General features: G+C 43.5%; 1 protein-coding gene across 1 annotated transcript in view; it reads left to right on the top strand.

Annotated features, from left to right (window-relative positions):
• Positions 1 to 14,143, top strand: part of CACNA1B (calcium voltage-gated channel subunit alpha1 B) — a 386,102-nt gene that overhangs the window by 147,107 nt on the left and 224,852 nt on the right. Inside the window, exon 7 of the mRNA XM_077284262.1 lies at positions 12,546 to 12,649. Within this exon, the coding sequence (XP_077140377.1) occupies positions 12,546 to 12,649 (104 nt within the window). The remainder of the gene's footprint in view (positions 1 to 12,545; positions 12,650 to 14,143) is intronic.

A 14,143-nucleotide genomic window follows, 5' to 3' on the forward strand; every position in this document is an offset into this window, starting at 1 on the left:
TAAAGCAGAATATTGTTCATCACATTATGTTTTCATAACCTTTCTATATCTCCTCACGAGGAACCAAAGGCACAAGCCAATAACTGGATGCATCCATGGTGGAGAGATGTGAGATTCGGCATCTGATGGATTGTAACTTTTTGGCATTTGTCATGTAGTGAACCCTCCTCAGAGCTTTATTCTCCTTTCACAGTCTGGATTCTACATTGTAGAAACTTGTGTCCGTCATCTTCACCATACATTTTATGTTTGTAGCATGGTGCATGTGATAATTACCTGTCTGCCACCATGGATGCAATTTATTTGATGATTTTCTGGTGGAAATGATGTGTCTTGATCACTGAGATATATATTTGCAAATAAAAGTATTAACCCCCAGTGCAAATTATTAGCAAAGTTCGCAAAACTTTCTGCTGTTTGTAATAGATCAATCACAAGTAATACAACAACAAGTGGTTTCTCCACATTCAGCATAACATTCCACTTTTACTGACTCCTGCAGCCTCACCATTATTCATCCCCCTAAATAGAATCCCTCACTTGTCTCTGGCCCCCAATGCAATAATCAAGGGCTTCTTTAGTTGCAACAGACACGCTGGAGATACAACAAATGTAATACTTAGGCATTTGTGACTGTGATGTTTGATTGTATTTTAGAATTATTGCTAAGTCAGGAGAACTGTCCTTAAGTTGAATGGTGATTGCCTTACACAAAAAAATATACATAAAGATACAAAGACATTGAATGTTCGTAGTGATGGGGCTTGTAAGAGGAACACTGGCTACGTTATTTGGATGTGGCAGAGAAAGCTGCTACCGACTGCCACCCTGGAGGTGGCTTGGTGATGCCAGCAGTGAAGCTAAGTGGTGGTTAAGTGATGCCAACAGTGAAGCATGGTGGTGGCTCATTGATACCAACAGTAAAGAATGATGGTGGCTCAGTGATGCCTATGGTGAAGAATGGCTGTGGCTCGGTGAAGCCTATAGTGAAACATAGAGGTAGCTCTCTGATGCCAACAATGAAGCAGGATGGTGGCTCTGTGATGCCAAAAGTGAAATGATGACTATACTGAAACATAGATGTAGCTCGGTGATGACTACAGTGAAGCATTGCGGTAGCTCGGTGATACAAAGAGTGAAGCATAATGGTGGCTCGGTGATGACTACAAAGGAAGCTTGGTGATGGCTACAGTGAAGCATGGATGAGACTCAGTGATGTTCTGGGGTTGCTTTGCTTCCTCTGGCAATGTAATCCTGCAGCGTGTGGAGGACAAGTTGGATTCAATCAAGTATCAAGAAATGCTAGAAGAAAACATCCTGCTTTCTGTGAGGAAGATGAAGCTTGGGCATCTTTGGACTTTCAAATGAGACAATGCATACCTCAAAGTCCACCAAAGCTTGGTTTCAGAAGAAGTGCTGGAAGATTGTAGACAGGTCATTACAGCCACATGTCCACCCTATAGAAGAGCTTTGTGAGTTTTGAAGAAGGTGGTTGTAGCAGCAAATCCAATAATATTAGTGTCCTGAAGGCCATTGCCCATGAGGAATGGGCTAAGATTCCACGGGAACGTTGCTAGAAGCCTGTGCTTGGCTATGCATCACACTTGCCGCAGGTTATAACAGCCAGAGGGGAACTACTACTAAAGATGTTTGCCATGAAGGGGTGAATAATTTTGAGACTGCAGTAGGAAGTAAAAATGGCATTTTCTGGCGGGTCTGGAAAACCATTTGTTATATTAGTTGTGTTGAGCCATTTACAGTAGTGCTATCCCCCAAGTTGAAAGGTTGTTCCTAGTACTAAATAATAACTTTTAATGACTGCTCTCAAGAAACATTGGCTACCCGCCAGCTCCCCGTTAAGGATAAGCAGCATTACTTCTGGAACAGAATTATAAAGTTCCTGCTACTAACAGATGCCACTAGGGGGAGCTCACTGCATGAGATTAGACCGCTGCCATTGAGTATATCAATAAGAAACAACGAGACGACGATTAAAAAAAGCCCCCACTAAATCTTGGCTGTTAAGGAGCAGAATTATACAAAAGGACCCATTAAATCAGATACATAGGGCAAGACAAGGATTTGTTTGTCTGGGCAGAAAGAGGGCTTAGAAGCTGGAGCCAGCCAAGCGGGAATGAAACACATCTATTATATATAGTGATCTAGAACAGGCTGCAGGCAGCCGTCACACGCACTTATTATACTGTACCATCGGAGACTACATTCCCGGTGCTAGAATGCACAATGTCAGTCACACACAGGGCGCTGCATCCTGACAGATCTGGATTTTTTAATCAGCATCTTGTCAGTGAACTATCGTTGTTGTATACGAGAATAGTAATTCTTGCAGTAAAAAAAATTACATGCAATTATGTTATATAAAATGGGGAAAAAGTGTTTTCACATCCCTCATGTGTGGTTGTAATGTACCTGAAAAATCTCAATATTTGATATCAAATTAAAATATTTTAAAATTAGAATGTTAAATACTGTATGTGCCCAAGAAATAATGTTCTTGTTATATACAACTATACGTGGCATATGACGTCCAATTTCACTTGAAGTACTAAATGGGTCAATCATGCAATCAGTGGTGCGGCCATTTCACCAAAGTGTCCCAGGAGCAATTTTTCTACCCGACAACACCAGGCCGGATGTTGTTGATGCTCCCATGAGCAGCTTGCATGGCCTAAATATGCTACCATGGCCTTCAGCGTCACCAGAATTGTCTCCCATTGAACACATCTGCAACGGGAGCTGCCAGCAGTGGATCTTGATGATTTGCTGCCAAAGTGTAGAACCTTCCTTAGACGACCATTAATAACCTCAGTGATAGCAGCTGATGCTGTAAGTGTCGGGATTTCTGCACATGGCTCATACTCCAGAATGTATAAATCGAGACGTTTTCAAAATCTTGTTTCCATTGTTTCCTCATTGACAGATCAGTAACCTGTCAATCCATCCTTTCATTTTCATAAATCTACAACTTCTTGGTGTTGCAATTACAACGTTGAGGAGTGTATACACAATGGAAGTTAGGATGATGCCGGATAACCCTTTTAAAGAATTTTTCATGTTCATTTTGTCTATGACCTATCCTTAGGTTGTCTATTTCAGATTATTAGGGTCCGACTGTCTGTACTCTTGTTGCCAGCGCTCTCCTCTACATATCAGTGGCTGTCCCATTACCCTAAATACTACAAAGCTTCAGTACCAAGCACAGCTGGTAAAATGCAGACAAGCAGAGCAGAAAAGACTGCCGAACCACAGAGTGTGAGAAATCCTTCAAATAGCTTATCAGAAGGACCGCCAAGAGAGTGGCCACCAACTGGACATTGATGGCCTATCCTAAGAATAGGCCACCAATATTTGGAATCTGGAAAGCCCCCTTAACCCAATGCATTTTACAGAAGGACATTCCCAGTGTCAATTGCTGCAAACTGAGTTCCATCGTGGGTGACGTTCCCTTGTTTCGCAGGCAGGACCATACCCTGAATTGCTCTTGAACTGCAGAACTCCCAGCCCTTCATGGCTTTTATCTGTTTGTATCTGTCATCGTTGATGCTCCTCAGAGAACAATAACGCCAATCTACTGAATTATTGTATTGAGCTTTTGGTTCCAATCGAGTAGCCACAGAAAGGTTATGCAAATATATTTTAATTAGTAAAGCGCCGGATCGTTTACCAGAGCACTTACATTTACTTTTCATTTTTCCTCTGTGTTGAATGAGGGAGATGAAAATGATATTTGAATTGTTAATAGTATCAGACTCTGAGGCAATGGTATCGTGGACACGAGCTAATCCCTCATTGACAATACATGAGAGATTCCTGTGTATTTAGTGCCGAGACACTGGAGAATTTATCGGAATTCCAAAGAAAAGGAAGCAATTTTATAAAGCCATCTTTTACAAATTTTATTAAGTGGTCTTTACAGACTTTTACCTCTCCCAGGTTTGGAAGGGGCAAGGCTGGTAGTGTAGGGCCCCATCAGAAGAGGTCGCCTTGCCCTTGGCAGATGGGCTAACATGCATGGATCAAAATGTGCACTAGAAGCCTCAATCTTGTAAGTTTAGTCTGCATGCCACTAATGAATTGCAAAATTAATATAGTTAAAGATGTTGTCCTGGTTAAAGGTTCAAGTCTATAATTACTATGTACAGTGTGCGTGCCGTTTTCCGGTACCGGCAGCCTCACGCAGCCTCACTCAATACAAGTGAATTGAGCCAAGCTGGATAAATCTATCCAGAATCTGTCCGTGAGTATGCAAATCACAAACTTCTGATCATATGATCGCGACCGTTCCTGAAGATGGCACCGGAGTATCCTGACAGCGTGCACAGCACGCACTGTAAGGATTCACAAGTCTGCAGTCACCAAGAGAGATTACAAACTTGAGCCCCAAGCCTGGACAACCCTTTTAATGCTTGCATGCTCAGAGTACGGTTGCACCTGTCTGTGTACTGCTGCATTACAGTCACAGCCATCTGTATATTTATTGCATTTGCTAAAAGGTAATGATTGATTTTGTTAGGTTGCTTTTACATTAAGATCTACGCTGGCAAATCTGAAGATCTTAGCTAGGGCATTGAAGTCACCTGGCTGGAAGTAGCATATGATTTGGGATTTATGACCCCATTGGACAAACTTGTCGCAATTGAATCCCAGTTCCAGTCGTGTTATGCCACATCCACCCAGAATCGCTATTATGGCATGTTCACACCTGGCGTAACCGCAGCGCTTTTGCCGTATGTTTTACACAGCGTATTTGGTTCTCAAAATACATCGCATTTTACCGAACCAGCAAAATGAATTAGATTTCTGAAATTGCATACACACACTGCTTTTTCTTTTCCTCGCGTAATTCAACCATCAATGCGTTTTTTCCCAATCTGCAGCAGTTTAATTCTTTCAGTGTTTTTGCAACAATTTTCACAAATTCACATTAATGGAAAAAAAAAACCCTACAAGTAAAAACACATAGTTTTTTCTGGCTTAACACTGTGAACATACCCTTATTGCTTGCAAAGTCACTACGCCACTTTTCTTTTCAGACCTTTGCTTCATCAGTGCAATGAGCATGCGCCCCACTACCGATGGATTCTCGAGGGTAATGCATAAATCCTTTTTATGCCAGGTCTGACATGGGCATGTCTGGAAATCCGAACCCTAGGTGTGTGCACACAGGATTATGGTTTAGTGGCCCCAAGTAAATTTCCTGTTAATGCGCACGCTCATGGCAGCCATTCCTCCAGCTGGAGGGTCAGCCGCGCATCCCTTGCTGGAGTAAAAACGAAAGAGACACATAGTGGGCCATCTAAAAATATCTTTAAAAAAAAGTACAAATGACTAAACTAGAATATATATATATATATATATATATATATATATATATATATATATATATATATATATATATATATATATATATATATATATATATATATATATATATATATACTGTAGACAAGTCCAGAAATGGCTGTTCACAAAACAGCCATGACATTTCTAACAAAGGCGACATGGACTCTTTTACGTAATATGTGGATGCATTTATCCCGCTGAGTAATGGACGTGTCAGCTGCACACTGTAACACAATCATTTATCAGCAGTCCTGGGTATTGAAGACATTTCCCAGCGCACCGACGTCTGCTGTGGTGCTCCATGATTATCGTAGCTAAAACGAGTTAAACCAAAATGATATCCCTAGCTATATAGAAATATATAACCCCCCGTTTTGTGCGCAAGGCCATCGAAATCTTAATAATTAAATACACAGAAATGTGCAGTCACAAGAAATCCACCCCGTGGAGGCTGATAGTCCTAGCGTTGTTTGTCTCGTCAATGAAATACAATGGATGGGGCATTCTGAAAAGGGATATTAACATATAATTGATGCTGTTTTGAAGGTAAAGAGCCGTCACCAAATCTTGATGAGATTTACACTTCTGTTTTGTTCATTTATTTTGCATTTTATTCATTATTTTGCATTTTTTCTATGCTGACTAAAACCTTTGAGCATCACTGTATATCAGTCTGATGAAGGCCCAAAAGGGCTGCTTTGGAGATGGTATTGGGCCCCTGTGAACGGCCGCACAGGTTGTACCAGTGATGTCCGCCCCCGCTCCAGGTGTATGATGGTTCTCAGTGTCAACTCCGGCCTCTTTGGCTTGACAAGCAAGGGCTCCAGATTTAGGACATTTGTTTTTCTTTAAAATTGGGATATTTGACAACTACTTGGGGTCGGTTCCTTTCCTCCTCTGTAGAGCAGGTAAGGTTTAATTAACAAAGGCCGTGGAAACGATTTTGTGTAGACTACACAGAATGAACTCCACTGTATACAAGAGCTGGGCAGGGCAAATGGGTTAATTATTAATGCTTTTGGTTGGCTAGGCGGATGTTAAATGACATTAGAATGGAGTGGAGATGGGAGGCAGGAGTCTTCTGGGAGAATGACCTGACTCACATTTACGGCACCTTTTTTTTTGCTTTGAATTTTAGGAATGGTGTTTATTGCGGTATTGGGTGATGAAAAAAAAAAACAATGTGTGTGGGGGGAGAGATCGCTGCCAAATTCTGAGAGTCCAGCTTCCATCTTTGATTGTTTTTCAGGATCTTTAGGACAATTCATTACACTCTTGTTTATTAGGTCTATGGAGAGGGGATCAGCACAAAGGTTTTCACTGCTCATAAAAATAAGTGATGTAGCTGAAGTAGGCTGGGCCCCTCTCTTCTACCTTAGTAATATGTACGTCCTCTATTGGTCAGCTATCGGTCCATTGTTACAGGATGCTAAGTAAGGGTGGACATATCATTGGTGCAACCTGGACAGCCGCAAAAAGAGCCAAAGAGGTAAGGGGGCCACTGCCACCTCCAAAGCAGGTGAAATTTTGAATTATGTTGAGCTATTGGTGTTACGCCTCAGGGAGGCGAGCTAACTTGAGTGGACCCTCTGGACTGTGGAACCGACTTTCCCCTGGACGAGCTGACCTGTATCATTTACAGGCAATTAAATGGTTAGTACATTACAAGATATATGTCATTGAGATCAGTTTGGGATCTACAGTCCAACCTTGGTCTAACCGGGAAAGGGGCAAACACTGTATTTGGTGGGAACAGTCTCTAGGGCACCGTTGCAGCTTTCTGAGCCTTGACAAAGTCTAATATGACTTTCTGGACCTCTTCAGCATTAACCAGACCCGTCTCATCTGCATTCTCCCCCCTGCACACAGTCGGTATCACAAGTCTGTGCTGGAAGCAACGGCCCTGCTCACTCGCATCCTCCAATCACCAGCCTAGGTAAGAGTCTCTGGTCGCATATTCTCCAGTTAACTTTGGTGTTTGACTGCCGATGGGCGTCTCCTCGATATGTTAAAGTGGGAGGCTGGTCGACTCTTGACTGGAGAAGTATGGGATCCGGGTTTTGACCGGCGTTGCTCTGGTCTTCAGTACCTGACCAGCATAGTCTGGAACCCAGGCCTTAACTGGAGTCGTCCGGATCTCGCTCACTGGTTTGTGATGTTCTGCTTGATTGCTCTTAAAGCACGTCCCAGTACCTCGGCGTAACTCGGGCCTGGTTAGGTTCTGGTAACGGTCTTCCACTGGAGTGGGGCATGGATCTTCCTCACAACTCAGGCCTTCTCCGGCATCTGAGTGCTCTCGGACTCTTCTGTGGCAATGGTGGCTGTAAGCCCACCTCGCAAGCATAGAACCCTGATGCAGGTTCTGGCACCAACTCCCTCTTCTTACTCCGGCTAGGCCTTTTATCTCTAGTCACTGTGAAACAGCTGTCATCTGACCTGGTGTCATTTTTTTAAAAACTCTTCCCCTGGGGACAATATACTTCCATCTTGATTCCTGCTAACACAATTCTTTTTTTTTTTTACCTTCACTTTCAGTTTGGTCCAGCAGAAGGTGTTCGCTTACAGTTTCTCTTGTCCATCCCTCTACATTCCTCCCTTCTTTAACTCGCCATTCCTCAGGTGAGAAGATTCTTTGTGCCCCTTGATGTTCTTCAGAGCTGCCCAAGTTTTTGCACCTATTCATGCGTCTCTTGTACTACTTTTTGCCAGAGGAAATCATTCTGCATGTATCTCACTGGCGGGACACCAGCGTGGACACGCTGAGTTCTTCGAGGCCCCTCTTGAATTTTCTTGTCAGGAGTACTGAGAACTTCAGGTACCTCATGTGGAAGTTTGACGTCTGGCACTTTTCCATGGGACTCAGTGACTTCCTCCACTAAGTCATCTGAGTGCACATCACCATCAGGCCACAGACCACGGGTCTCTCCAGCCACACAGCCATCCAGAACATGTAATGACACCCTCATCGCGTACCTCCTTCAGCTACGTTAGTGTGCTGTCCCCAACACCTGACTTTGCACTAGGTGTGAGTCCTACCTCTTCTTTGGGTCCACTGTCATCTTCCAATTCCGTGACGTACACTGGCAATACCCGAGTTGCTTCCATGCTCTAGGGTAATGCAGACATCTCGCTGCAGGCAAAGTACGTCATTTCCTCACTTCTCAGAATCCTGCATCAGGGCTCCGACTTGCTCTGGCTGAGGCTCCCCTCTGCTCACCATTCCATTTCCTCCAGGTCTCCGTCCATCCTCTTCGGTCATTCTGCAACGGGCGGACCTTCTCTCTCTCCAATCCGTCCAGTGGGGACGGGCATTCATCTCCAAGGACTGATTCCTCCAGGCGCGGCACTCTCTCCAGTAGACATGACTGTTGACAGAGTGGGCGAATCTATCATTGGCTGTCTCGTGTGGGGCATCTCCTTGACATGTGTGCCATTTTTCCACAAGTCCAACACTCAATTCCAAGCCTGTCTGGTGGGCACCTCGGTCTGTGTCGCTGTACTCCAGGAGACTGATATCCCCTCAGTAATCGTTCTTCATCCTAGGATATGGGATTAGATTTCATGGTAGCTGCATAAGTTTTTCCTATGCTCCGTAAGTCTCCTCTAATTTCTCACATTTCCTGCCATAATTCACGGGCCCAGTCTGGTTCAGAATCGAGCGCACCAAGGCGGTTACTTCTTGACTTTGGACCATACCCACCACAGTTGAGGACCTCTTGTTCTTTTACTCTAGCTTCTGCTCCGACCTTGAGGAAGCTCATATTGGGAGTATAGCACAGGCGTTCTTTCAGGGCTTGCCTCAGGTAAGTGTCTCTCAGGCCTGCAACTAACTGATCTTTCAATACTTCATCCAGGGGGCCAAGTTCTCCATATTTACTGCCGATTTTCTTGGTGATCTTGACTGTTACCTCCTGCAGAGCGTTCATGTATTGAGTAACTGTCTCTTCCTCTCTCTGAACCCGGCGAAAGAGGTGAGTGCGTAAATCACCTAAATCGGTCGTGTTACCGTGCATGTCCTCTAAAATCTTGATCACCTTATCTACCGTGACACAGTCTCGTGGTTTCCTGAACAAGACCATCTGTCGGGCCTCTCCGTCCAAAGTCTATAATGCTAACTCTACCTGTAAAGCAGTGTCATAGGGTGCATACTTTTCAGATGTTCAACCCAATCCCACATCATTACATTGTCACCCGTAAATTTTGGTATATTGCTAAGCATAGATCCAAGGGGAATGCCTCCCCTGGTGGGTCCCATTTCAGACTGAGCCGCCGTTTCTACATTACATTGTTGCATCCTGCCGACTACGCCAAATGTAATGCAGGTGATCAGAATGCAACAGTGGAGACAACAATTGTGATCTGCAATCTACTTCTACTTTATTCACTTAACAGGGTTAAATGCGTGAAAGATCATTATCACACATAAATCAAGCAAGAAGAATATTCACAGTATCATTTAAGCCAATTATATGCATAGAGATATATTGGTTAGTACGTTACAAGAGAATTGTCCTCGAGATCAGTTCAGGGTCTACAGTCCAACCTTGGTCTAACCGGGAAGGGGGCAAACGCTGTATTTGGCGGGAACAGTCTCTAGGGCACCCTTCCAGCTTTCTGGGCCCTGACAAAGTTTAATAACACTTTCTAGGCTGCTTTAGCATCAGCCAGACCCCGTGTCATCTGCAGCCTCCTCCCTGCTCAAAACTGGTACCGTGAGTCTGTGCTGGAAGCAACCACCCGGCTCACTGGCATCCTCTGATCACCAGCCTAGGTAAGAGTCTCTGGTTGCATATTCTCCAGGTATCTTCAGTGCTTGACTGCCAACAGGCGTCTCCTCGATATGGTAAAATGTGGGGGGAGGTTGGTCCTCGACTCTTGACTGGCATCATCTTGGTTCTGGATCTTGGCTGGCATTGCTCTGGTCTTTGATAATTGACCAGAGTAGTATGGATCCCAGGCTTCGACTGGAGTTATCTGGATCTCGCTCACTGGTCACCATGCCCCACCTGTTGTGCTCTCCATGCCTGTCTCAGTACCTTGGCCACAGCGTCCCTCGAGCCTGGTTTGGCTCTGATCATGGTCTTCCATTGGAGCGGGGCACAGATCTTCCTCACAACTCAGGCCTTCTCTGGCATCTGATCGCTCTCGGACTCTTCAGTGGTGATGGTGGCTGTAATCCCATCTCGCAGGCATACAACCTGCCCTTGTACAGGTTCTGGCACCAACTCCCTCTTCTCTGCCTGGCCAGGCCTTTTATCTCTAGTCACTGCAACATGGGTGTCACCTGACCTGGTGTCGTCCTTTTGAAACTCTTAACCTGTGGACCATGTACTTCCTTCTTGGTTCCTGCTAACACATTTCTTTCTTTTTTACTTTCAGTTTGATCCAGCAGATGGCGGCATCCCTTTACAATTATTTAATCTCTCTTGTCCATCCCTCTACACTTGCACAGGGGCCCTTTTGGGTCTGGGTCCAACAGTGATGCTAAGGGCATGTGGACAGAGGCTATTTCAGCTATTTTTATTTTTTTAGCAAAAACTAAGACAAACTCTCCAAATCTTGCTTAAAAACTCAAAACTCCACAAAAACTTTTGCTCCAAAAAGTCAGTGAAAAGACTCATTGTGCATACAACCTTGAGGGGTTATCCAGCGATGTCTAGAGCCAATAATGTTACAGCCTGCATACTTGCTAAGACATGTGCATAATCGGCAAGTATTCTGAGTCTTGTGAATTAGGAGTCTAGGGAATGAAGCATGTGCACAATACCCACCTATCGGCAAGTTGAGGGTCGTTACATCATCGGCACCGTTCACTTCCGATGTTGAAGTGAATGAGTCTTCATATCACTGAATAACCTCTCTAAAGGGGTTATAAAGGGTAAAAAAAGATGGCGCTTTAGTCAAAGAACAGCACAACACAGTTCCACAAGTTGTGGTTGGCATTGACTCTCAGCTCCATTAAAGTGAATGGGGCCTAGCTCCAATACTACATACAACCCATGGACAGGTGTGGTGCTGTTTTTGGAAGAAATTAGTCATGTTTTTTTCTAATCCCAGACAACCCCATTTAAGTTGTCAGTTGTCAATATTATAACTCCTCATGACAATATTAATATATTTTCAAGATACACAAGGGCAATACATGACTTATTGATAATTTTGCCCAAATTCTAAAAGACTCTGTACCAAAGATGTTCTTCCATATTCCGGCATATATTTTTCAGTTCATGTCTGTTTTCCGTAAGTTAAACTCATCTGCCCTGGGTGTAATCAGCACCCACTCCTCATTGCACGATTATTTCTCCTGGGACTGAGGCACTGGTTTCCAGTCCAGGGGTTTGTCAGTCATTTCCTGTTATCTGCAGGAAATGTCTGGAGGCATTGATTAAATATGAATCAGTTATGGAAGCAAAAAGAAATTTGCTTCAGTATGTAAAATTACAAGAAAGGAGTCTACCCCCTACCGCTGCACGTGTACAGATACAGCGACAAATGCTAAGGGGCTCGTTCTGCTTCTCCAACCTTTCTCTTCCTTCTCACAAATGTTCGTACTTTAAGACTTACTGTCTGCAAGTTTGTTCTTAGCATTGTATCCATATACTTTTAGATATGGCGAGAGTCTAAAATCCTGACTGCAGGTTTTCCAAAGTTTTGCTATGAATTTGGAAAACAAAACCGCAATTCGTGAGCACTAGTGATTTGGTGTTACCAGGTGGCGCTGCACGGAATTACCACAATACCATCTAGTCATTACATTTTCAGTGAGTAGGACACCACTAGAGTCTTATTCTATCTTATTCTACAGATTGAAAGATATATTTTTCACTGTAAATAATCTCAACACTTTTTGGTTACATTGCATACATTATTCCTGCGATGGTAGTTTTATACCATCCTGAAAGTCCTATGAGACTTCCTGTACCAATGTCATTGTCATCAAGCAGTGCATGTTACCATGTACCTTGGGCCCATCTGAGGAGATGGTGGTCAGGACCAGACCTTATCAGAACGTATCATTACACACACAGGTCACATCATCCATGAGTGAGTTAACGAAAAAAAAATACCCTAGTGGTCAACTCCACTGTGGGTTTCCAATGGGCATGTCTTCTATTAGACTCACTAGAGGTCCAATGATGAACGAAACTCTTATTAAATACCAATTAATTTTGTATTTACAGACCAACGATGCTGTTGGAGCAATGTGGAACTGGCTTTATTTCATCCCTCTCATCATCGTTGGGTCCTTCTTCATGTTGAACCTGGTTCTGGGTGTCCTCTCAGGGTGAGTTTCTAACATGATTGTGTTAATACTGGTCTTGGCAGCAGTCATTGTCTTTGCATTCTTTATGCACTTAGGCCATGTTCACAAATGATTTGGAGCCTGCAGTTGGCATATGTGCTGGGAAAAGCTCTTGTTTTTTGTACCAAAATGTATCCATGGGGCTTTTTTTACCCAGCAGAAGACAAACGACTGCCACTTTGGCCTCTGTTGGTCCATATACATCCTTAAACTTTTTTTTTTGCATCATCAAAATAATACAGTAAAAAAATGTATACAAGGTCAAGTTTTTTTTTATGATGGAAGCCTTTTAGACATGTATTTTGGTATATATCTAAACAATGAGTTCTGTTGCACTCATCTCTTGGAAGACGAGACAGAGACAGAAGGGGGCCCTAGTGCAAGAACAATATCTGGGCCCTTTACAGTTCAATAGTTAATCATAACGCACTTTCTCTGGAGGTAAAAGTGTCCCCTTGTGTTTGCTCAATGGCATATCTGCTCCTTATTGAAGGTATATGATGTTTGATCTCTGGGAATCCAACAACTGGGACCCCATCTTTCCCCAAATCAATGGTCTCAATGTCTGCTATATGTCTGGAGTGATAGTGAGCATATGTGACTACCACATCATTCAGTGTCTAAAAGAGTGGTGGTCGCTCATGTCCACTACTGGGACTCTTAGCCGCTCTTTGCAGGATTGATGGAGATCTCAGCTGCCTGACCTCCCAGCGATCATAGATTTATCATTTATGTTTTTTATTGGATAATTATTGGAGTGGCCATAAGAATTGGCCTGACATCTGAATTACAGGAATATAAATTAAATGGTGCATTAAAACTCTTATCCCTCAACCACCATACTTAGAAACCCAACTATTCTTTTATTAATACCATATTGTTGGCTCTGTCAAGCTATATCCATAAATCTCAGCAATATTGTGCTGGATGTTAATTAGTCATGGCAAAATACAGATATAAGCAAAAAAAAGTGGTTATATAGTATAGTCAAGAGCAGGGGCGGACATACCATTTGTGCCACCTGGCGATCAGTGTGTAAGGGGGCCACTACCATCTCCAACCAGGTGGAATTGTGCATAATGATGAGGTAGAAGACTGCAGAGGGCCTATTGTTCTTGCCAGGGGCCTCTTTTGTCTGTGTCCGCCAGTGGTTGAGCGCTATGAGCACCTACCTGAAGGGTCTCGCAGACAGGTTACTTTTCTGACTTACATACACCTCCTTCCAAGGAATCCTCTGCGTTTGCACCCATTATGTTAGATGCCCCCCACCAGTGAGACTTGTTTTCCGCAAGTCTAGGAATGACCTATCAGTGAGCACTACAGGGGGTAAACAGAAAAGCACAGGATTTCTCCAGCTGCCTGAGCTCCCCGACTAAATTATTCATCAAAGAAAGCAGAACATGACATACGTCCAAGGGTCGTTATCCTTTTATCTCTATCTCACTTCACGGCTACCTTCCTTATTTTTATCCTCAC

This window comes from Ranitomeya variabilis, chromosome 2 (assembly GCF_051348905.1).
Source record: "Ranitomeya variabilis isolate aRanVar5 chromosome 2, aRanVar5.hap1, whole genome shotgun sequence".
NCBI classification, from domain to species: domain Eukaryota; kingdom Metazoa; phylum Chordata; class Amphibia; order Anura; family Dendrobatidae; genus Ranitomeya; species Ranitomeya variabilis.